At 40.1% G+C, this 26,489-nt stretch overlaps 1 protein-coding gene across 3 annotated transcripts in view; it reads right to left on the bottom strand.

Annotated features, from left to right (window-relative positions):
* ARHGAP15 (Rho GTPase activating protein 15) overlaps positions 1-26,489 on the bottom strand; it is a 456,603-nt gene that overhangs the window by 178,774 nt on the left and 251,340 nt on the right. For all 3 annotated transcript variants that reach the window (XM_065561627.1, XM_005305087.4, XM_065561626.1), the window contains exon 9: positions 5,760-5,882. In XM_065561627.1, coding sequence (XP_065417699.1) covers positions 5,760-5,882 — 123 coding nt within the window. The remainder of the gene's footprint in view (positions 1-5,759; positions 5,883-26,489) is intronic.

The following is a 26,489-nucleotide window of genomic DNA, read 5'->3' as shown; positions in this document are numbered from 1 at the left end:
TATAAGGTGGAGATACTAATGCTTACATCACAATATGTATATTCTTATAACTCATATGCTTGTACAATATATTTATTCTTGTACTGTATTTTGAAAACAAGCATTTATACAAGTGCTAAGAATTAATTTTTGTAGGCAACAATTTGATATTTCTTTTCTTTTTTTAACTCACTTATTGAAAAAATAAATTATTGCTCTTTAAAATGTTCTTCTTTAATATCTATTAATATTTTAAATCAGTGTAAGAGAAGAAAGTAACTAGAACATCTTTTCATATAATGAAAACAATAACTGTTCCCAATAGATAAAGGAAGCAAAAGAGGGTTTTGTTTGATTTATCTATATTAGGGCATTTCAGAACTTTTTATGACTTGAAAAAAAAAAGGATGTACACAACACTTCTAACCTCTTGTTATGACAGTTTATGTTTCCTATCCAGCTTATTTAACTCAAATGTCTGGGAAATAGACACAATTACCACCTTATGGAATGCTACTTAAATTTAAATGCTCCCCTCTGAATAGAAACCTACTTCATCTTCTCAAAGTTTATTCCAGCTTCTCAGGAATTATTCCCTCTATAAGCGCCTAAAATTCTCTTCATCATTTAAAATTTTGAACTAATGATTATTCAGAAGTATCCTTTATTGTAACAAAGGAAATTCTCATACAGTGGACTCTGTTCACAAGAACTTGAACAAAGGAGCTGCATACTATGCCTGTATTCAGCTTTAATCATTCACTCTTTCAGCTGTTATCAATTTAAAACCAATGAAACTCCCACACTGAGTCCATTTGAGCAGTCAATTTTAATATTTTGGGCATCTGTAGTTATTCTGAATTGGCTGCAAAAGCAGAACTAACAAGTTAAGCTCTAACCATAAGTCTACATCAGGCTGGTAAACCATGCATCAAACACAGACAGTTAGTCAATACCGTAGAATGAAAAACCAACAAGCATTTTTAAGAAGAGCAATATATTCATAATATGTTTGGCAGTATGGTTTGCATTACACACCCTTGATATCTACGCATTAAACTTTCTATTCAAGATGGTGGTGTCTGTGACAGCGTTGTATGCTGATATGAAATGAGACACCAAAAGGGGATGGCATGGATACTAACAAAATTGTAAGATATAAAACGATAACTACAGCTGCTATTAATTGCTATTAATTGCCCACTGCCAGGAGCCTGACAGACATACTCTTCACACGCAGCTTGTGCAGCCCAAAGTCTTAGCTATTGACTCTAAGCTGCAGAAACCAAGAAAATGGGAGACAATACTGCTGTAAAATGAACATTTAAAACAAGATCATAGAGGTCACAGCCGCATTCAGAATGTTACTGCTTAATTATTTTTGGTGTGTATGTATGCAATATGGCCAAGTTCTCACAGAACTCTTACAGTATCTATTTCTTTGATGTCTTCAAATAAAAGCACAAGTACACCGTTGGAAAAAATATTAGTGCCATTGGAAAAATGGAACATCACTGTTCTAATTCTGGAAAAAAGAGTAGGTGGCCTGGTAGTACCATCCCCACAGGTTTTTGGGAAGACAAAGCTTTGAATGAGATGCAGTGCAGTGCATTCCAAAGGCAAGTATATGCTGATCTATCCCTGCTACAACTTAATTTGGAGAGTTGGACTGCTAAAAAATGTTATCATAGCCTAAGTTGAGAAATTTATCTGCTCTCCACCCTCTTAAATGTTGAGGGGAAGATAGCCCTAAAGAGAGGGAGAGAGAGACTGAAATGAGCATCAAAACAGCAATTTTACAACTACTGGGTTTTGGGGGACATTGGAAAAGCAGTTTCTATATATTCAGTATACGTGGAGGGGAGGGTGTGTTGTAGTGGAAGCTGTGTTGAAATTACAAGCCATCACTTAAGTGTGAGGCGATTCCTGGTCCTGCTTGCAGACTCTGAGGCTTTTTAGGGAAGTGTATGATCTGGGTCTTCTGCAGTCAATCTGCAAAGAGCAAGCCTAGTGCAAGGTGGGGTGGGTTGTGCCTCTCTGCCTTAGGGCACACCCTGCTTTCATTCTTTGTGTTTTGGGTTCTTGTTTGTTATCATTCTGAATGCCAAGAAATAAAGTAGTGTTATATTGCAACCTTCCAGCATAATTAAATCATTATGGTCTAGTATTACAAACACTAACGACTCACATTAGGAATGTAATTCATGTATATAGGATCGGGGTCCATATAATTTTAATGGCATTAATTGTTTAAGGTTTCCATCAGAAATTACATCTCTACCTCGATATAACGCTGTCCTCGGGAGCCAAAAAATCTTACCGCGTTATAGGTGAAACCGCGTTATAGCGAACTTGCTTTGCCCCACCCTCCCCCTCCCCCCCGGAACACTGCTTTACCGCGTTATATCAGAATTAGTGTTATATCGGGTCGCGTTATATCGGGGAAGAGGTGTATATACTTCTGCACAGAAGGATATGTAGGCCCAGTTTTTCAAAAGTTATTAGGTGCCTAAAGATACAGCTAGATGCCTAGAGGGGTTTTCAAAAGGGTCTAGATGCCTATGTTCCACTGAATCTGTCGCCTAGGTGCTTCTGAAAATCCCATTAAACGCCTATCTGAATCTTCATGGACCTAAATACATTTAAAAATCTGGACCATAGTGACCAAATAATTAGATGACACTGAAAGTAAGTGGGATAGTGCAAAGCAAGAAAAATAACCTTGCACATTTCAGAGTCTGATGAACCTTATATTTAAAATACATGTGCAAATCACATTTCCATGTGAATCTGCCACTCTCCTTCATGCAGTACTTATTTTTCTTTAAAACAAAGTTTTGTTAAGGGTTTAGTGACAATTATATAATTTCCAGATTTTCTAATAACTGTATTGATGGATCAAAGTACCCCAGGAGAAAAAAACTACAATTTAATTTTGAAGTATATGTATCCCAAGTTGAGAAATGTGTTGAGTCCTCTGGCCAAGAGTGCACACATCAGTGACAATCAGAGAAGAGGATTGCATTTAAGTGAACTTACCACCTTAAAATGTATTCACTCTTGCCTATAATTTACGTGTTAAATTTATTGGAGTTTTGGTTCCAGTGTGACACACAAAGTAAAAAATCAATACAGATTTGAGAGCTTTCTAGTGCCCCTGGCAAATATGAATGGCACTTGATGAAAAGTGAAGGTTTTCATAGCACCTACAGTGCCACTGCTTTGGTGTAATTATCACCACATGCTTCACAGATATTTATATCAATTCTTCACTAGCCCATAGAACAGCTTTTGTTATAAGTTTGGCACTGTGATATCCTGCAAGGCTACAGATGTACTTTTATTGAAAGTATTAATTATTTTAAGGAATTTATAATTCCGACAGAAGTATTCCCCTCTGGGATTAAAGTTAGTATGTATGTCCTCAGAGTTGGAGGAATTTCTTGTAAAAATTGGTCAACATTCCCCTCCCCCCAAGAATAGGGGAAATAGTTTTGTGATGTTTCTGAAGCCATTTAAATCACCTATAGGGGAAAAAAATAGATGCATTTTAAAACATGAAATTTGTAAGCCCTTTATTTTTAATCTGGATAGTTGCAATTTGCTATTTAAAATATTGTAATATAAGCCTAAAAATTAACATTTAAAAGTGGGCTGTGTGTAAGCACTGCAACTGCATTTTCATAACATTATAACAGATTAAGGGATAAACTCCACTGAAGACAATGAAGGAACCTTATCAAATGAGCATTTCACATAGACTTACTGTAGATTGGAATTAAGCCCTGCTAACGAATCCTGATTCATTTGCATGGCCAGAACCTAATCCTAATGAATCTTCTTGGAAGAAAACGAACATGTTTTCTGTACAGTTACATTAGTTTATTATTAAAACTCTGCTAGGGAATGCAGATCCTGACTCTCTATGGCAGAACATAATGCATCTGGGTTTTCCATACAGGAACATCCCAATTAGAACCAGGCTATGTTAGTGAATCAGGAGTCTAATGCAACTATATCTGAAAACAAATGCATCTGGTTTTCCTACAGAGATACATTAGAGGATGGATTTGAGTTATGCTAATGAATCTGGATTTGTTAGTAGGGATCACATCTGATCCCTTTGTAACACCACAGGAGATTCATCAGCTACACTTTATTAAACTGAAAAAAACCACCCTTAAATACAGAAATTAAAAGACTATAAATTACAACACAAGCTTCTGCTCTGATACTGTAATAACTGAAAAACTAAAATGATGCACTCAAATCCCACCCTCAACCCAAATTGTGCTTTTTAAAGTGGCATCCAAACCCCTTACATATTATACTGAGATACAATAGTTGATTAGGGACAGATTCTGAAAGTTAGGCACACAACTGCACACATAAATGTGCATGTGACTAATTTATGTTTGCAAATACCTGATATATTTGTGGGGGAATATTTTCAAAAGTGCCTAAGGGATCTAGAATCACAAGTCTCATTGACTTTCAGTGCAAGTGGTGCTTTTCAATTCTTTAGGCACTTCTAAAAATCTCTCCCAAAATAATCAAGAATTTATGTGCACATGTTTGTGTGTGCCTAACTGTGAAAATCTGCCCCATAATATTTTAGATATTAAGGGTCAGATCCTGAGGTGATCCCAAGCATTGCTCTGTGCACTGTGTGGGGCTGGGTGAAGGCAGCTTTCTGCCACCACCTTGATCCTGGACAAAGGTGGTAGGTTTAAACCCTAAAGGTGTTGACTGCTAACTGACTGCTGTTGGCTCAGAATTGCTGGTACCCAAGAGGTGCCAAAGCCTTGTGGCAAAGAACCCATAGCTAGCCAGTTTGCATATACAGTTGTAGTTTTTGCACATACTAATTGCTGAGTGTTCAAATTTTTCAAGCACAGTTCCAGAAGATATTTGACTACCACCAGTTATAAGATAACAGTACCTACACTTTGGAAAACTGCATTCCTGAGATCAACCAACAAAAGGTAACAATGTTTTTTCTCTCTCTCTATATATCTTCTAATATACACTCTCTCTCTCTCTCTTTATATATATTTATAATTTTATCTTACAAAGAACTAGATATATGGGTTAGACAATGAAGGTATATAGCAGGGGTTGGCAACCTTTGGCATGCGGCTCGCCAGGGTAAGCACCCTGGCGGGCCAGGCCAGTTTGTTTACCTGCTGCATCTGCAAGTTCGGCCGGTCGCGGCTCCCACTGGCTGCAGTTCGCTGCTCCAGGCCAATGGGGGCTGCAGGAAGCGGCGCGGGCCGAAGGATGTGCTGGCCACGGCTTCCCGCTGCCCCCATTGCCCTGGAGCAGCGAACTGCGACCAGTGGGAGCTGCAATCGGCCGAACCTGCAGAAGCGGCAGGTAAACAAACCGGCCTGGCCCGCCAGGGTGCTTACCCTGGCGAGCCGCGTGCTAAAGGTTGCCGACCCCTGGTGTATAGCAAGCTTCTTTACAATGTAGATGGTGTACAGTTGTGTGAAATCTGAGGGTTTCTAGAACATGCACACCAAAATAGCATCAGAAGAAGCCAAGCAATATAGAGATACATTTAACTACATGTTTTTTTAGTCAGAAAAGCTAAACTCTTACAAAACTGAATGAGTTCTCTGATACACAGCAGAAAAAATATCTAGCAAGAAATACCTGAAAAATCCAAATAGTCCTATGCATTTAATTGGTGACAGGAATGAAAATATTGTGAAATAGGAACACTCATTAATGAGCTTTCAGTTTTTAATCAGAAAACTAGATAAGAGAAAACACACCTTTAATAAGTCCTTTTTCTTGCAATGTTTTCAGCGAGGGTCTTCGGTTGATAAACTTCTTTAATCTGCTTTTGACTCGATTTCTGTCATTTGTATCAGAGGCACTGTAGTTCAGTCTGAAAACTGGAGAAAAAAGAAAAGAAAATCTACATTTCTAATAAAGCTACATTTTTAAAACTAGTAGTACTTTGTGCAAATTTTCTTGGAAAACAATGGCCATGTTCACCCTTGAGAAATCACACAGTAGGTCAGCAATATAGCTGGTGGGATAGTACAAAGAGTTTAATTAATATTTGTGTGAAAAAACATGATGCATTCACTCAATATTATTCATGGAGTCATATTATTTATTGTTCATAAATATTTGGATGGCCACCAGTTTACTTGTGAAACATTCATGAATCCCAAGTGTTTCACATGGATGATTATTCAACTGAACGTTCCAATTGGAAGTGTACAATATGTTATTAGTGGGATACTATTTTTATGAGAAGGGGTGGGTTGACACAGCACTAGTGATGGTCTGAATCCCCTTGCCAAGTCAGATTAGACATCCCATTATTGTTAATACAATTGTAGAAAGCATGGTTTATTGACAAGAAACATATGCATGATGCATTAATTTATGGAAGAAAAAGTGTTCCAATTCTAAATATTTCGTTTTATTATATTTAGGTATTTACTGCACTGAGAAACCTTTGGGCTAAGTTCTCTCGTGGTTTATGCCAGCAAGGTGTGGGACCCACTTCCTGAGAGTCCACAGGAGCAAACCGTGATGATGCAAGTCAGCTATAACTTCTTGTCCGCTGGGGTGTTCACAGAGAACTGTCACAGCCCCCTAAATTGGCAATACTGATGGCAAGAGGCATACTCAGGACCTCAAAATATTCCCTACTTCAGCGTTCAGCACGTCTCCATGTCTATATTGTTCCATCCTGTGTTTAAAGCAGTGAGTAGGGATTCTGTGTGAGAAAATCTCTGTGCGGATTCCCCAACCTCACACATCCTAAGACATCTGTGGGAGGCCAGAGATATCCATTTTTTGCCCCTCATAAGGCTTTTCCAGTTTCCCTGTGCCTTGGCTCTGGCAGTCCCTAAGTCACCTAGAAGGCTGTGAACCAAAGGTTATATAGCAAGATGCTGTACAATCTTTTCCAGTAAGATCTCCAGGGCTGAAGGGGGATGATATCTGTGTCTTGGCCCACTCAGTCTCCAGCTCATTCCTTTTCATGGACCTTGGACTGCAGAGAGCACCTCCTCACAGAATTGCTCACCAGAAAGGTAGCTGATCCCCAATTCTTCATGGAGAAGAGGAGATCCACAAATTTACCGTTCTCTCGGTGGTCCGCTAAGAGGGATGATTCAGCCCTCCAGTGGCAGGGCTTCTATGGAGCATTCAGGGCCCCTCTCCTTTCATAACTTCTATGGCAGCATGGTTATAGACGTATATATCCTCCCCCCACATGAAATCTCCCCCAAGATGCAGCAGTCCTCACTAGAAGTATCTGAGAAAAATATTATAGAGGGAAATCATCATCTAGATTACGCTGGGTTTTGTAGCAAGCAGTTTCACATTAGTTATAAATAACAGAATGCTAAAAGGTGCACAATTATAAAATAGTGATTATTTAAAGGGTCCTCTTAAAGAACTGTACAAAATCCCGGAATAATGTGGTTTATATTACAATTCTGATTTTAACAGCCAACCTTATAAAACGGTTTATGCTTTGCTGTTGTCAAGGGAGCAAAACTTGCCAAATTGTTCATTTTAAGTAAATATAACCATAACCAATTAAGGAAAGCAATGTTTAAACACATGCCTATGATAATCAGAGCATAGTTTGCTTCTGATTTCACTACTGATTTTAACAGAAGAGTGTTCAATTTTCCCACAGCACTAAAATGACCCCACACATACTTCCACAAACTAGTAATCACACAGGACAAATAAAACAACACTTTATTGGAAAATACACAGCTTGGTACAATAATCCATCATTTATGAAAAATAGACTTCACATTTTTAATGGTAGCATTCTTAGGGTGATGCATCATAGAATATAAAGATTAGTGTTCAATTGATAGTTGACTCTTTTGTTCACTTTATATTTTAGAACTTTTTGTTCAAAGTTAGGCAATCCTTGGCACGGATGGGCTAAAATTCCAAGTCACTCAGCCTTGCTATAAAAAGAATAACAAATGGATGTTTCTAGTACTGCATCTTAAGGGTACTTTGAAACAGTAAAGTGAATTGCATTTAGTTTTCTGACTGTGGGTATGTGGCTTAAGATAATTCTCTCCATAGTAGTTCAATTTTTCTTTCCTTGCTCCCAGGGTGCAGCCTCCCCATTTCAAATGTGGCACAAGTAAAACCACTCAGTTACTTTATGCCTGACACATTTCTCAGTCTGCAGGATTCTGAAATACTTATAAATTCTAATTCACATCATGCCTGCTTTCACTTCAGTATTAGCTCTGGCTATAACACCAAATTTGTTACGATGATTTAACGGATCCCAATGTAGTTCACATTGAAGAACAGTTAGATAGGGGATCTACAATTCAATGTGGGGGTAAATAATACTTATGCACAGAAAGATGTTTTATTCCAGCTGTGTAGTTTTATACCTGATACAGCAACTATGGTGTTAAAACTACATCTAGAGGTAGGAATCATTATTGTCATAGACACTTTTTGTATATCCCATGTTAGATTATATATAGCATGGAGAAAAACATCAGCAAAGCCAATTTTGATGAGTTTCTTATATTATGCTGGTAAGCACATGCAAGTCACCAGAGGGAAACCTCCCAGAAATTCAAGGGTTTGGATAATATGATCCAGAATTGAGCACTGGCTAGAAATACTCTTGCTGGGATCTTGTTTAGAAATATCTTTTTTTCCTGCCAAACCGCTGCTCTCGTGGTATCCCCATGTAATAATGGCTTTGTTTTATATTTGGAAATGCAAAGAGAGCTAGATGTTGTTTCCAAATGGAAAAATGTAGTTATACAACAGAAAGATTATAACAAACAGTTTTCTATAGTACTTTACTTTTTCAAATTTCAGACTACGGCTGTGACTAGTGAAGATCTTCCATTAATGGAAGTTAGCAAACTCAAACAGATTAACTACCAACTGCATGTAACAACTTGGCCATCTAGCTGTCCATTAGTTAAAATGACTGGCTGCAGTCAGTTTGGAATCCTTGAGTCGTCATCTTCTTGTTCTGCATCTGCCATCTGTAGAGGCTGTTCTGTTGATTGTTTTTTCTAAGAAACAAACTGTAGATGTCAACAGTTTCTGTTGAACTCCTCATGGTCGTTCTCACTTACATATGATCTGGGTCCTGAATTCTTTTTCTTTATGGCAGCTGGAGTTGTCCATCCTTTTTCTCCAACCAATATGATGAGAACACAATCATCGGGTTCTAGACTTGGCAGTTCTCTAACTAACTGACATCTGTTGTAAAAGTGTTCATAAGCTCTTTTACTCTTTTTATCCAATTTAGCTACTCTCTATGTTTGTCCACTTTGGAGATAGATTATTTTCCAAAGTTGGAACAGAAGTTCTGAGTTGTCTTCCCAACAGGAGTTGTGCTGGACTACATCCAGTAGCTGCTGGTGTTGATCTGTAACTCAGAAGAGTGATGAATGGATCTTCCTGCTGTAAGATTTTCTTGGCTGTCTATATAGCTATCTCAGCCTCTCCTTTCACTTGTGGACTGCTAGTAATATGATCAAAATCATATTTCATTACGAATGACTTAAATTCTGCTGCAGTGAATTATGGTCCATTGTCCTTCACTAGTTGTTCTGGAATACCAATGTCAGCAAAAGTGCACTTCAGTTTCTTGATAACACTACAACGTGTTAGCTACTTCAAATACACTATATTTCTGTATAACTGGAAAAACAGTCCATTACAACCAGGTAATTATGTCCTCTGAATTGGTATAAATTTGCAGCTAGTCTCTTCCAAGGTCTGTCTGGTAGAGGTGTTTTTACACCGTATTGTTCAGCATCATCTCTGAAGTTGATTTCTACTGGATCTCCTTTCAAAAATCCAATATTATCAAATCCTCCACGGAGTTCCTCCACCTTTCTCACTAAGCCCAGCATGTCTACTGTGCTGCAGTTGAGAAGCTCTTGGCCTTTGATCCTTTGTTCACATGAACTCTGAATGCATAGCTTTGTCTTTCTAAGTTGTTTCTATGGTGAAGTGGCCCATGCAGTTCAAAATACCTGCAGAGCTAGTCAGAGCTGTGTCGTGACTTCAGCTCTGGGATGAATTGAAGGTGATTGTAAGTGCCTCCTGAGATGACTGTGATGGCAGCTCCTGAGTTTATTTTAAAGTCAATAGTCTTGCTGTGAATATTCAATTTCAGTCTCCAGGCAGGTTCTATGTCATCACAAGTGATAGAATCCAGAAACAATGGCTCTTGATTGTCTGTAATATGAGTCAACTGCCTGACTGCTTTGGTGAGGCAAACAGCTGCAAAATGTCCATATTTCATGCATTCATTACACCATGTGCCTCAGCCTGGACATACATCTTATCTTGGGATGTTACATTTTTCACACTTTGCGCATGTAGACTGGAACTTGTCCCTCTTAGGCATTGTCTACACTATCACTGCAAGCCGATCTAACGTTATGTAACTTAAGTCTCCGTAACTTACATCAACTTAAAGTGGCGTCTACACTGCTCTATGTCATTATGTCAACAGGAGACACTCATTGAGGTGGCGTACTGAAGTTGATGGGAGAGCAGTCTCCCATCAACTTTAGTGCGTCTTCACCAGACCCGCTAAATTGATGCCACTTCATTGATGGCAACTGCGCCAATTTAGCTCAATAGTGAAGACAAGCCCTTAGCCTAGGAGTTCTCTCTCCTTCCTTTGGGGTTTTATGATAATGACTTTTAACACTCAAGTTTCTGTTTGTAGCTTCTAAGCTAGTTTCAGATTTTTCAAGTTGCTCCTCCCTTTTGTTCTATTGTTTGACTAATTCTGATGTCTTTGCTATCCGTATAGCTATCTGTATATATGGTTAAATCTCTCTCTGCAACTGTAGATGCTGTGAAAGGTTTTTGTCTGTTAATCCAATAACCAGTCTGTCTGATTTTCTCTCTTTGCATTCCCCAAGTCAGTTTTCAGCCAATGTTTGCAGAGCTCTTATGAAACAGTCAACATTTCCCCCTCGTTCTTGAATTCTCTGGTGACAGCATGCTTTTTCATAAACCACAGTTCTCTGGGGGTATAAAGTATGCATCAAACAGCCTTTTATAGTAATCTTTGTGACTGTCTTCAGGAAAGTCAAATGATTTAAACGTATGCTCTGCTTGCTTCCATAGAGCATATATTAAAGAGGATACCGGTATATCTCCACTTTCTTTGTGGAATTTATTTGCAATGTGAAATCTTGCAAAATATTGTTTCCAGTCTGTCCATTGTGAAGGTGTGTCAAAGCTGGAGTTCTCTGGGCTTTGAAGAGTGGCAAGTTGATGAGATCCTGCAACCTTTGTTGCTTTACTCCCTATATCTGCAAGCTTTATTGCTGTTCCTTCTGTCTTCAACATTAGTTGCTATGTTCCTTCTGTTTCCAATCTTAGTTGCTATGTTCCTTCTGTTTCTATTTTTAGTTTACTCCTGATACCACGGCATGATCTTGCGTACCAGATATGGACTAGTCACAGAGCCTGCTCACACACCAGATATGTTCAGCATAAGATCCTTCAGTGCTCTTCCAGGTATAGCTGAAGCTCTTTTATAAGGTCTTTTAAACACAGTGCCACCTAGTGGCTGATCAGTATAATACAGTTTAGCATTCCTTTACACCTCCAACATTCATTATAAATAGGCATTTCACTTGGTACCATTATATTGGCTATTCTGACATATGATGGAACAAATTCTGGAGCACTGTTTAAAGTGCACTACACATACATGCTTCAAAAACAGCATGCTCCAACCAGTAAAGACCCATGCGAGTATCATTGCCCCTCTCTCCCTGCACAGATTATTCCCACTGGAAACACAAATAGTTTGTGAGAGATGAAAGGGGAATGCATGGTTGTCTGTGCTGGGCCAGGAAAGCTTTACAGAATGTATAGGTGAAAACTACAGAAGGCAAAATATCATTCTAAGTTTTCCCTTGCCAAAAATGAGAGCAGGACACTACATTCCAGCAGCAAAAGAATAAAGAGAGGTTACTCATCTTGTTCAGTAACTAGAGTTCTTTGAGATGTGTGCCCTATATGTGCTCTATTTCAGGGATACCTTTGATCAGAGATTTTCAGTAGCAGTGCCATTTCGGCCCATGACATCCTCGTGCCCTGTACCAAGGATATTTAGAGCTGTATAAGTGAACCACACTGTTTCTTCTCTACCGTGAAGTTCCATGAAAGGAAACTGAAGCAGAGGAGAAAGAAAGCAGATACTGGAGCACCCACAGAGACATGTTTCAAAAAACTCCAGTTACTACACAAGGTGAGTAACCTCTCCTTCTTTGAATAGTGTCCCTGTGAGTGATCCACTTTGGTTGACCTCCCACATATATTACCAAAGGGAGCAGAGAACCTGAGAGCAGAATCTAATACTGAAGACAGCGCTGCATTGCCAACTACAGCATCTGATCTAGAAGCATGAATCAAATCACAGTGTTTGGAGAAAATATGTTTTCGAGTCCAGGACACATTATCTGCTATGGCCTTGACAGACTCGGCTCTGGTAAGTGGAAGGAAATGAGTGCAAGCATTCTGACTGCCCTCAATTTTAAAAAGTTGCTATGAAGAAGATGTTGTTGGAGAAGGCCATTTGCAGTGCATGGTGTGTGACACTAGATGTGCTCCCTATCCCCGGACGGATGCATTTGATGTTATAACAATGGTAGGAGGAGGTTGAACGAAAGGGACTCTTGCACAGACTCTGAAGGGTCCTTCTACCAACTGAATGGATCCAGAACCTGATGAAAAACAGACACTTACTTGTCCAGAATGTGCTTGTTCAGTAGAAAAACTATCCTGAGCCATCCCTGGAAGCATTGAAGATGTAACGTGGCATATTGAGTTACAAAGGTACAAGCTGCCATATATCTTAATAATTGGAGACAATTTTTTGCCAAGGTTAGATGACTTAGTTGAACATTTGAAATAAGATTTTTCAAGGTCATGAACCCATCCACAGATAGATGGGCCCTGGCTGACACGGCATCCAGAGACGCTCCTGTGAAATCTATCTGTCGTACTGGGGTCTAAGCAGACTTTTAAAGGTTGAATTGAAGGCTTAAACTGTAGAACAGAGATCTTGTTGTTCGTACTGCAGATAGAACCTCATGGTAAGATCAGCCTGAGTAGCCAATTGTCGAGTTAAGGGAAGACAATTATTCCCAATCAATGCAGGAGGGTGGCTACGACCACCATGATCTTTGAGAATATCCTGAGGGCAGAGGAGAGTATGAATGGAAGCACACAATAATGGAAGTGATCCTGGTGGATTGTAAAATGAAGAAACCTGTTGTGAGAAGGGTGAATATACAGTCTGAAGGTTGAGCATTAGTAATGAATCACTGGAATCTAACCAAAGAATTATACCAGCAAGAGTCACACCATGCTAAATTTCTGTGGTTTCACAGTTATTTAGATGTGTGAGATGTAATATATGCCTCCATCCCATGTTCTTTTTGGGGACCATAAAGTACTTGGAATAGAGACCCTTGCCCCTGTGCTGGACTTGAACTGCTTCTATCCCCTAAGCATAGAAGAGAGGTGACTTCCTGTCTCAGCAAGTGATCACGAAATGGGTCCCTGAAAAGGATGGGGATTAAATGGATTGAATAACTGAGGTTACAACTTTCAAAACCAATTTGTTGGATATCATTCTCTCCCATGCAGGTTGGAAATGAAAAAGACAGTTGTGACACTGGCAGACTAGGTGCCAGCTCATGCCGTGTCTCTTAGGCCCCCACTGTACATTAATGAATGCATAGCGGGAAACCAATCTGGTTCACCTGTGTGTTGATATTATTAAAACAGATTTTAGATTTGTAAAAAAATATGTTTAATGTTTATGAAATACTTAGAGGATGCTGCATGTAGTAATCTCAATTATAACATGGGTATCCCATGTTATAAGGTTGTATTGAGCATTTACATTATAAATAGGGCTTTCAAGCAATTAAAAAAAATAATCGCGATTAATCTCACTGTTAATAATAAAATACCATTTATTTAAATATTTGTGGATGTTTTCAACATTTTCAAATATATTGATTTCAATTACAACACAGAATACAAAGTGTACAGTGCCCATTTTATATTTATTTTTTATTACAAATATTTATGCTGTAAAAAAAAAAAGAAATAGTATTTTTCAATTCACCTACAAGTACTGTAGTGCAATCTCCTTATCATGAAAGTTCAACTTACAAATGTAGAATTATGTACAAAAAATAACTGCATTCCAAAATAAAATAATGCAAAACTTTAGAGCCTACAAGGCCACTCAGTACTACTTCTTGTTCAGCCAGTCACTCAGACAAACAAGTTATTTTACATTTGCAGGAGATAATGCTGCCTGCTTCTTGTTTACAATGTCACCTGAAAGTGAGAACAGACATTCGCATGGCACTGTTATAGACGGTGTTTCAAGATATTTATGTTCCAGATGAGCTAAAGATTCATATAGCCCTTCATCTTCAACTACCATTCCGGAGGACATGCGTCCATGTTGTTGACGGGTTCTGGTCGATAACAATGCAAAGCAGTGCAGACCAACTCATTTTCACTTTTATCATCTGAGTCAGATGCCACCAGCAGAAAGTTGATTTTCTTTTTTGGTGGTTCGGGTTCAGTAGTTTATGCATTGGAGTGTTGGTCTTTTAAGACTTCTGGAAGCATGCTCCACACCTTGTCCCTCTCAGATTTTGGAAGGCACTTCAGATTCTTAAACCTTGGGTTGAGTGCTGTAGCTATCTTTAGAAATCTCACATTGGTATCTTCTTTTGGGTTTTGTCAAATCTGCAGTGAAAGTGTTCTTAAAATGAACACATGGTGGGTCATTATCCGAGACTGCTATAATATGAAATACATGGCAGAATGCAGGTAAAACAGAGCCGGAGACATACTATTCTCCCTCAAGGAGTTCAGTCAAAATTTAATTAATGCATTATTTTTTTAACGAATGTCATCAGCATGGAAGCATGTCCTCTGGAATGGTGGCTGAAGAATGAAGGGGCATAAGAACGTTTAGCATATCTGGCAGGTAAATACCTTGCAACGCTGGTACAAACATGCCATGTGAACGCCTGTTCTCACTATCAGGAGACATTGTAAATAAGAAGCCAGCAGCATTATCTCCCGTGTATGTAAAGAAACTTGTTTGTCTTAGCGATTGGCTGAATAAGAAGTAGAACTAAGTGGACTTATAGGCTCTAAAGTTTTACATTGTTTTGTTTTTGAGTGCAGTTATGTAACAAAAGAAATCTACATTTGTAAGTTGTACTTTCACTATAAAGAGACTGCATTATGGTATTTGTATGAGGTGAATTTTGTTTATCATTTTTACAGTGCAAATATTTGTAATAAAAATAATATTAAGTGAGCACTGTACACTTTGTATTCTGTGTTGTAATTTAAACCAATATATTTGAAAATATAAAAGACATCCAAAAATAGTTAACAAATTTCAATCGGTATTCTATTGTTTAACAGTGCAATTAAAACAGTGATGAATCACGATTAATTTTTTAACTGTGATTACTTTTTTTGAGTTAATCATGTGAGTTAACCATGATTAATTGACAGCCCTAATCATAAACCTCTGTAACTGTGTAAGCCATCAAACAGGAAAGGATTAAGTAATGTAAAATGATGGCTTCCTACAGAAGATCTGTCCTGTCCACCAAGGAGGTTCATTGAAAGCAAGCGAGCCATTGTGAAATATCAAAAAACAAAGACTTTGTTAATTTCTCCCCCTCCACACCCATGAATAGGAGACGTGCATGTGGACTCATCCCATCAGCTTGAACTCTGTTGGAAGGGAATAAAAATCCCTGACAAGAAGAAAATGGATCTCTATGCTGCTTAGAAATCTTGCCCTTTCAAAGTCCAAGCATGAGCAAGGGATTCACAGCTGCTTAGTCAGGGTTAGCCCTTGAGGACATGAAGAGCTTGCATATTACAGAAGCTTCTATCATCTTTTGAAACCTAAGACTATAACTCCTGCTTATCTCTAGTTGGCCTCAGCCCAGGCAGGGCTGCTCCTCTTTCAGGAAGCCTGCTGGGCCTGAGGCTGGAGCTAGGGCAGCTGAGACTTGGGGTGGCTGGGGCTCCATGTTAAGGCTGTCACTTAAGGATCTTAACTGCTCTCTATACATCTTTAGGGAAGCGTGACAACAGGAGACAAGATGGTCGTTGCATCACAAATCACGGACCAGGCTACAGCATCGGCTTCATGTAAGGAGGCCTGCAATGATGTTCTTGCTCAAAGTTGACCTACAGTTATAAAGGCCTTAAACTGCTTGTGGTGCTTCTCTGGTTAATGTTTAATAAAGCTGTTAAGCTTACTGTAATTAACCAAGTTATACCTTGACATTAGCACTGTTATTTAGCAATTCTGAATTGTAAAGTCACTGAGGAGTAATTCTTGTGATTGGATAGATGGAGTCATTTCTGATCTTTGTTGAAAGGGGTAGACTTTGTATGGAATTGTCTACCAGGTTTATTAGACAGGAATTCTGTGACAGGTGTGAAAACAGAAATTCTGAGTATTTGGCTGGAACATAATATACAGGTGGAAGGTGCTTAACTGGAGTCTGCCAGATAGCCTTAGCAGGCTCCAATGAAGCCTCAGTCACAGAAAAGGCCACACACGCAGAAGCTGTAGTATATAAAATGTCCAGGAGTTATGCTGAGAGGCCTGGATATCCTCTAAAGGAATTTGAAGCACATCTATATGCTTCATTAGTTGCTGAAACTATCTAAAACCATCTGCCCTGGAGGGTGCTATAGGCATTACATCCTTATCTAGTGATAATGAAGAAATGTTTGTATAGAGTGTTACCTCTTTGTCAGGTTGATGAGAGGGGAGTGATGGTTCAGAAGAATGACTCTCCCTAGGGTCCCTACAAGAGGCACTCAGGACCCTTACCAATGGCTGATTATATAGAGCCCAGGAATGCCAAGAAGGGCACTGTGGGGGGCACATAGAGCATAGGAGGAGGGATCTATCATTGGTCACACTAACTGGATGGGAGTCAAAGTTGTCTGTCCCCAACTGTCTTTCTCTCAGTATAAAGAGTAGTGTCTAGTAGAGCAGACAGGGGATCCCTGAACGGAAATACATGAGTCAGAAGAATCATCCTCAGCAACTTTCAGGGGAGGTGATAATTGTTCACCCTGAATAGTAGGAGGTCTTGATGAGAAATGCAATTTGGTGACCCGGAAGATCTCGGGATGGACAAGTGAATGGTACTGGTAAGTAATGGAGACTCCAGCTTGTCTGAAACAAAATGATCCCTAGAATGTCTAAACTCCTGGAGTACTGATGGTACATGAGCAGAAGTTGAATGTGATTCTGTGGAGACCATCATCGGTACCAAGATAGGAACCCATACAGAATGTACCAGTGCTGCAGATACTGAACGCTTTGAATGAGTATGTCCAGACTCAGACTACCAATATAGGGAGACAGTGGTAGCAGAGAAAGGCTCTGCTAGATCTCTGTTGCTGAAGCGTTTTCTCACAGCAGATTCTGCAAGCTGCCCATTGCTAGAGCCTTTCCCTGCAGCAGGGAAAGACTTTGGAAGTAGGAAAAGTCTCTGGCGGGGAGAAGCAGTGGAGATTTCCCCACAGCTTCCCCACAACAGAGCTTTTCACTGATACATGTAGTTACATGCTGTAGTGCGGACACAGCTTGCTTTTCATTACAGTGTGTGCATATGCTCTATAGGCCGCTGCCAGTGGGTGTAATACAGACATAATGTAAGTGTGCTTGGAGACCAATGTACGCAGGGTTCTCTAAGCCGGGACTGGAGGCTGGCCTTTGGGCTTGCTCCTTCATCAACAATTTAAACTTTATTTCTCTATTTTTGAGATCTGCCTTTAAAGACAGATCTTACACTTAGACAGTATATGGGAGTCTCCCAAAAAACAGAGCCACCAAGAGTGGCCATCTGGTCTTTTTTCGTAGTTTACAGATTAGGCATCACATGTAAGTATGCTGGATCAGGCTTGAAATTGCAGGGGGGAAAGGTTTCCAAAACTTTTCTCCAGAAACATGGTACAGATGCAGTTAAATGAACCAGAAAAGACTCTGATCCTTTCAGAATTAGGACCATGATTGCATGTGTGATTACTTTGTGTGAATGTGGTGAGAGAATATTAAATACAAACCCTGCAACCAGACAGTACATCTCCTGCAGTCTAATTTTTGAGGAGCAATGCTTTGGACAAGGCCTGTATGACCCAGAAAGGAACAGGTTTAACATTTTCTAAATTTCCCTATATGGCTGAATGATTTTATTGACATGGTTTACCCCTACATCCCCACACTATACAATACTATCCTACCTTCCTCCCAAGATTTTTATTTCACTCTCAATTTACAAAACATTTATACAAAATCCCAAGGGTTTACCTATGATTAATTCCTGCCAAATACGGTATATTTGAGTACTTTGAACCTGTGTTGAAAGCATTGGTTTTTGAAGAACTATCCATTAACGACTTTCTGGACTGTGACAATGGATATTGACAGTACTTGTCAGACTAAAGCACTATTGATTGTTTCACATCATGTGTATAGCAAAACCAATTTCTTTCAAGTGCCTCTTCCTAACTGTAATGCATTATAACAGTGCCTATCTGTTTATCATAACTCCCAAAATTATTGCATGTAATGCATTCAAAAAGAAAGGGTTCAGAAGGAATGAACAGCACCAGTGGGAGAAGTTAAAGCACTAAACAATGCAAATACTTTAGCATTGCTAGTTCTCTTTCATTGAGATTTATTGCTGAAGTTAAAACAATACAACAGTGTGTGCTGTGCTTTCTTTAATAATCTTGAACATTTCCTGTAAGGTGAAGCTGATTTGTGCTATGAGAGCAATACTTATGCAGGTCAATATTTCACTAACTTCTTCCCAATACACTTACGCAGGCCATTATTTCACTAATAAGAGCCACAAGCGTAATCCTTCAAGGTACTGAGCACTTTGGTCCCAATCCTAAAAAACAATTAAGCATGTGCTTAACTTTAACAGTTTAAGCAGATCCATTGGCTTCACTAGGAATATTCATATGCTTCAAGCTAATCACTTGCTTAAGTGCTTTGCAGAATCAGGGCCAGCATGCTTAGCACCTTGCAGGACTGTGCCAAATGTGAGATACTAAATGTGAGCATAGAAAAAGTGTCCCATAATCCCTTGGATACTGTAAATGTGAGTCTAACAGTGATACAGTACTGTATAATCACTGCATAGATTTGCAGTGCATTGTGTTGGAATTTATAACACTTTGGGCAAGGCAGCACTTTACCTGTTCCTTCCACAAGGAATGCAAAATCTTTTGAGTCTCCTTAATTTATGTACTCACTAAAGTAACGGGTACAATCTCACCCTTCATGGTTGTATAGTTCCCTTCATCTGATTATTTCAGCCTCCCACAATTCCTAAGAAATAAGTAGTTGCTATTATTATATCCTGTTTGAAAATGGGTAAATTAAGGCACAGAGAAGATAAGTGGTCTGCTTTACAGGAACCCAGCAAGCCAGTGACAGAGGAAAAGATAGAAAGCAGGAATCCTGACTCCTAATCCCCTCCTCTTAGCTTAGAGACCTTAGAGTTGTGGTTTTTGTGAACAGGTTGCATGGATCTGAAAACTGTGCAGCAGCAGATGATAGCCAGAAGAGGCTAGAGGGATTTCTTGAAGGTATTTCTACTATTTAAGGCCATCATAGGCCTAAATGCATGAACTTAAATTACATTCAGTGTGTTTAAATTGTCTTTAAAATAGGTGTTTGAAACAACCAATTAGATTTGTAACAGTAAATATTTATGCAACAAACTCAGAAATAAATAGGACAAAGAAAACAATGATTATGTAGCACATATAATTTTGCTGTAATATGACAGCCTTACAACTTAAGTGCCCAATACTGTCCTTATACTTCATGAAATCCATGTGCATTAGCAGTAAAGATGCAGTGAAATAACTATATAATTCATATTTCTGCATCAAACTCTTATGCTTCTAAAATGTTTGTGTTTGTCCAATCTACTAAAATAAATGGAAATAAATTGTTGGTACGTATTAGTTTCACTGTAAGTTTACATTATAAACTGAAGGTGCACTCATAGATTTTGCATTAGTTGTTTATAGCTTTTATATGGAGGAAAAATAATGTAGTATTTCTGAAAGCTGATTGCATGTTGTTATTGTCACCATCCTAACAATGCCGTTATGTTATGTATACATTACATTTATTTTAAGTATACAAATCACAATGCCAGAAATCAGTGAATCTGTTTTATTCATATAGTGCAGTGTTTCCCAAACTTGGGACACCGCTTGTTCAGGGAAAGTCCCTGGCGGGCCAGGCTGGTTTGTTTACCTATCCCGTCCACAGGTCCGGCCGATCGCGGCTCCCACTGGCCACGGTTCGCTGCTCCAGGCCAATGGGAGCTGCTGGAAGCGACGCAGGCTGAGGGATGTGCTGGCCGCATTTTCCGCAGCTCCCATTGGCCCGGAGCAGCGAACCGCGGGCAGTGGGAGCGGCGATCGGCCGAACCTGTGGATGGGGCAGGTAAATAAGCCAGCCCGGCCCGCCAGGGGCTTTCCCTATACAAGCAGCATCCCAAGTTTGGAAAACACTGATATAGTGTGACTGGCTTATGTTAATGTAATGTGAAAAATATGTCACTGGGGTGAAACTAGCTCCATTCATACAAAGCCACAGTATTCAGGCTCCATGTAGGTGGAGCTTGGAACAGTTGGGCAGGGGATATCGGTTCCTCCATGCCAGTGCCAGGGTGCAGGACTCCTGCGCTGTCTGACCACAGCATCTATAATAGTCTATGGGCTCAAATAGAGGTCGCATCCTCTTTGTGCCACTGGCAGAGAGAGGTCACCGGACTTGCAGAAACATGGCTGTATGGCCACTCCCTTGGTCTGCCCTTATTGCGGCCTTCTGAGATAGCTTATTTCTGTCTCACATATGAGGTATGCAGCTGCTCCTATGTCGTCCCTCGAGCAACAGAACACCTGCACAGCCACCACAGCACGTGGCTTAAATTTTGTCTTTGACTCTTGATGAATAAGATACAATAATACCCTGAAAAGCATCTTTTTCAGCACATAACAGCAATGAGCATTCAAACCGTATTTCTTCTGGTAAAGAATGCGCTTGCAATAAACTATCACAAAATTCAGAAACACAATGGAGTACATTTTTTTTCCTTCAGTGCACTTCTCTATAGTAAAAGCAACAGAGCAGCATATAAAATTCCCAGAAAAACAGAAACAAACATCCAACAACTTCACTGGAGTTGGATTTAAAAGACGAGGAGTCTATTATTGGTTCTGCCACTAGCCTGCTGGGTGGCCTCACCCAAGTCAATTTCAGTCTCTGTGACTCCTTTTTCCCATCTATAAAATGCCTTTGTAAAGCACCTTAATATCTGCAGAGGAAAAGCTAAGTAGTATTTGACCAAATTTTGTTTTTCAAAGTTCACCTGTAGCAAATTTTTAACAGTGAGGGTAATAAACCATTGGAACAAGGTAGCAAAGGCATCACCGGCAATTTTTAAATCAAGATTGGGATTTTTTTTCTAAAAGATATGCTCTAGTTCATAGAGCAATTAATACAGGGAAGACCCATCGCCTGTGTTATACAGGAGATGAGACTAGATGATCACAATGGTCCCCTCTGCCCTTATAATCTATGAATATCTTAAGTGCAGAATGTGAAAATGATTTGAATAAGAATTTGTTGCATGTAGAATTGTCAAGTAGTAACAAGCATGGACATGCCTCCCCAAAAAAGAGCAGAGAAGAGAACCAGGAACTGGCTAACATTATCACAGAGTTGAGAAGATAATTCACAACAAAAAATGTATTGAAATAACTTAGCCTGCTTTTTTTCCTGCTTGTAGAATAGGTGTGGGCAGATATTGATGCAGCCATTGTATGAATTCACTTAATAAATATCTTTTCAATTTTTTTGCTCTATGGATAGATTGTGAATATTCATAATTTAAATTAAATTGCTCAATTGAATGGTCTGATAAGTTACATGGATCCGTATTGAATGGCAATACACAGATGGACTGCTGCAATCACACAGACGTTAATGGGGCTGTGCATGGTCTAGATAGGGCAATTTCCTGCAATATCCTTGAAAAAAAATATTGAATTAAGTTTAAGTATCTTTGGAGTCTAGTTATTAAACACAAAGTTTATGTGTAATTGTGAGATCTCATGTAACTTCTCTGGTGTGGACACACGAGCCAAACAAACTTTGGCAAGTTATGAGCTTCAAATGTCTATTTTAAACAATATGCCAGACAAGGAGGTACTTTTGGAACAACAAGAGTTAAGCGGGTTGTCTAGGGAATACCTGGGGGGTGAGGAATGCAAATTCTCACCTTTCAAAGCTATACACTGGGGAGAGAACCATTGTCTACTGATCGCCTGTTACTTGAGGACAAAAAACAAAGGCCCATGCTGTATAAAGTCAAGAATGAAGATTCTTGTCCTGAGCTAAAGCAGTGATGAACTTGTGACCACAGAAAAAACTCTGTGTGATTGAAGGACTGATCACCTATCAGGGTCCTTGTTGGAGTTGGGATGGTCTATGATAAACTTATTGGCATGTATGCATTTTCTTTTATTCTTTTTAAAATGTTTTCTCTAACGCTTTCATGTGAAGAATAAATGTGCACACTTAGAAAGAGGTTATAAATGGGCAATTACAACTGTTCATAGCCTCTGCGGAGAAAGCAAAGTACAAACACTGACTTGTCTAAGCAGCCTGGCTTGCTGGGAAACTCACAGTGTAGGCAAGGAACTATGCAGCCTGGAGAAACCCAGCTCAGCATGGAGAGAGGTGTGCATCTCTTCACAATAGAGGTGATGACTGAGGAGCTGGAAGCCTAAAGTGGGTGCCCTTGCTGAACCACGGAAGGGCAATACAGGTGCAGTAGCCCTGAATTGTGACACATGCATGCTGCAGTTCTTCCATGCATTTTCAGTTGTAGGATCTTATCTGTAATTTACTGTAAGTTATGTTATTAAAGGTAAGTGGATCTCATGCTTTGGGGCACAAATTAACTACCTGCAGAGGCCAGGAAAGATTTGGTACTCCTTGTATCTATCTAGCTACCATACATAACTTCAAGGGGATTACTCAGATACTTAAAGATACATGCAGTGTTGTTACAACCGTGTTGGTCCCAGGCAGTGGCGTAGCCAGGTGGAGGGAACTGGGGGAGTGATTAAAAAAAAAAGGCGCCACTCGCTGTGGAGCTTTTACTCACCCGGTAGCGCTCCGGGTCTTCGGTGGCAGGCCCTTCACTCACTCCGGGTGTCTTTGGCGGCACTGAAGGACCCGCCGCCGAAATGCTGCCGAAGATCTGCAGAGCGAGTGAAGGTCCTGCCGCCGAAGTGCCGCTGAAGACCTGGAGCGCCACCGGGTGAGTAAAATAAAAGCGCCACAGCAGGTGGCGCCCTTTTTTTTTATCGCTCCCCCAGGTGAGTAAAAAGGCCCCAAGAAATTGACAAGGCACCACTTGTGCTCAGTGAGGGAGCAGCCGCTGCCCTGCTCCCCTGCAGCTACGCTACTGGTCCCAGGGTATTAGAGAGAGAAGGTAGGTGAGGTGATATCTTTAACTCCACCAACTTCTGTTGGTGAGAGAGACAAGCTTTTGAGTCTGGAAGCTAGGCATGTGATTAAGTACCCTGCTGAACTCGGGCCATTGAGAGGGAATATTATCACATGAAAATCATTCTCTACTGATATTTTTGTCAATAGTGCTCCATTGCTCAATGTGGACACAAAATGGATGAATTAAATGCATTTAGAAATGTGATGGAATATCGATAGCATTATTCTTCCCATTATTCACCCAGTTGTGCCACCATGTGTATAACCTTATTTTTTTTCTAGAACCAGAATGAGCTTCTTAGTGCAACCCATAGAGTGAAGGACTGGATTTGACCTATACTACATATGTTATAAGAACCAACAAGTTGATAATGTTTCCTTCAATGAACAGCTAAAGACACATGGTATTATTCATATTAAAATTTATTATTTGAATACCAAGAAATGTTAGCATACCAGGAAACAGCAAATGCCAAGGGATGTGCGTTTGTTTTTTTAAATAAGAAGTCAGCAGCAGGGTTTGCATAACAAGGCAAATGGAATTTCTTGTGAAGAAGAGACCCACATCCATTGTCTTGAAGGTAGTCAAGGAATAGCTAGTCAAAGAGCTGAGCTCCATTTTCTATATAAACATTATTATTAAATTTGTGTCCTTTCTATTTTATCAAGTTATCTCTACCACAAGTAAATCATTACTAGGTGTAATTGAACAAAGGTGCTTTTAAAGAGAATAATTTCATGTGCTAAAGAAGTAATTTTACTTCTTTCCTTAACCAAAGCTCTTGTAATCAGGGCTGGCTCCAGGTTTTCTACCGCCCCAAGCAGAAAAAAAAAAAAAGCCGTGGCAGCACAATCGTGCCACTCCACTCTTCAGCGGCAATTCGGCAGCAGGTCCTTCACTCCGAACGGGACTGAGGGACCCGCTGCCGAAGACCCGGACGTGCCGCCCCAATAGCAGCCAGAGTGCCGCCCCTTGGTATTGGCCGCCCCAAGCACCTGCTTTTTTAGCTGGTGCCTGGAGCCGGCCCTGCTTGTAATAGTCTCCTACATTCATTTTCACAGATTGCAGAGGTCCTAGACAGACTGATCTTTACCGCCACGAGCTTCACTTTACTTTTCTGATCCAAGTTATATATGTTGTATTGATTAAAATACAATTGAATGTACAAACATTCGAACAATTACAGCCTTTTTTAAAAAAGACAGTTCCTTAGGTATTTCTACATAACAATATTATGTCAACCTAAGTTACGTCGACATAGAACCACCAAAGTAAATCGTGTTTGCAGGTTCACACGACACTCCTTGTGTTGGCAGTGCGCGTCCTCATCAGGAGTGCTTGCACCGATCTGTCAGTGTGGGGCAGCAACAGTTGATTTAAGCAATGCAGAGTCTACACTGACACCGCATTGACCTAACTATGTTGATCTAAGAGCTACGCCTCTCGTGGAGGTGGAGTTATTAAATTGGCATAGCAAGAGAGTTACATTGGAGGGTCGCAACATTTTGGGGTAGATGCTTACAGAGTTAGGTCGACGTAATTGCCTTATGTCGACATAAATCTGTAGTGTAGACAAGGGCTTAGTGTTGAAGAATTTGCACAAAGGAAAAAGATCTGTAATGAAGGTATTTTAGGAGCTATGTGAAATAAACACACAAACTAAAAACAAAGGAAGGGAAAGTTTATGGGCTCAGTTATGGCTCTTCCATGAATCTGTTCTACACTGGGTAGGGGGAAAGGTGTAAAACAGACTGTGGGTTGGATTGTTTCTTGTGTGATGTTTCTATGTTGTTTGGGGGTGACAGGGAGAGGGAGAAAAAGAGAGGAGGAACTGCATGAGGGAGCTGGTTATGGCTCCTTGATGCTCAGGCCAACTTGCATGATCCCAAAGGGCCTGCTTCCGTTGCAGATCTTCCCAAGGGAGTGTTTCCACTGACTTCATTGGGGGTTGGATCATGCCATAATGGACTACAAGCCAGCTGAGAAATAGCACAGAAGCTGCACTGTGACCCATCCCTGTCTTATGCCAACACATCTTCTCTCTCCCATGAGATGCTCCTTATGCTGAGGTGAGGATGGAGCTGGTGTAGAAGTCGGCTTTGCTGGCTTTATGCCAGTTCTCAGACAGGCAGCTGCAGCCAGATTCTGGTCCCTTTGTGTCACTTGGGCTCAGAGAATGTAGCCCAATGCTTCTAGCCACAGGAGAGGAGCACAGGGAGGACACTACTTGCTCTATCTGCTCAAAGGAAGTAAATAGAATTTTCATGACAAAGCCATGTTGGTACACAGATGTAGGGGAGGAAGGCATGATCCAACTGTCACCTTTCTCAGTATACCCCCTTTGGGAGCATTAACATTGCCAGTAGCCCTTGCTGCCCCTGATTCTCCAACCATGCCTGGCACCCCCTGTGAGTGTGCTGTGGAGGGCTTCCTGTACCCTATACATATCTCTAGTGCATAAAGGAGCAATTTCTGAATGTAAGACCTTGTCTACACTGGGGCTTTCAGCCTTCAGCGTCCAGCTGCCAGTATAGCTGAACTGGTGTAACTTGCTAGTGCAAATGGGTAAATCACTATAAACCACAATTTACATACTGTATTTTATCCTTCCTTGAAACAGGGACAAGTTAAATTGGTGCAAAGTGTAGTTTAAAGAGGCTTACTCTGACTACACTTGGGGTTTATACTGCTGCAGTTATAGTGATGCCTGTCCTACCATGGCTAAACCTGGGGCAAATCCCAACTGTAGACCTGGCCTAAAGGAGAATGGTTTTAGCTTTAAAATCAATGCTTCAGTTGATAAACTGAAGCAGGATTTAACCTATATAAAAACATACTTAATGGCAT

This window comes from Chrysemys picta, chromosome 11 (assembly GCF_011386835.1).
Source record: "Chrysemys picta bellii isolate R12L10 chromosome 11, ASM1138683v2, whole genome shotgun sequence".
Classification (NCBI taxonomy): Eukaryota; Metazoa; Chordata; order Testudines; family Emydidae; genus Chrysemys; species Chrysemys picta.
This window is presented reverse-complemented; position numbering and strand designations above follow the sequence as displayed.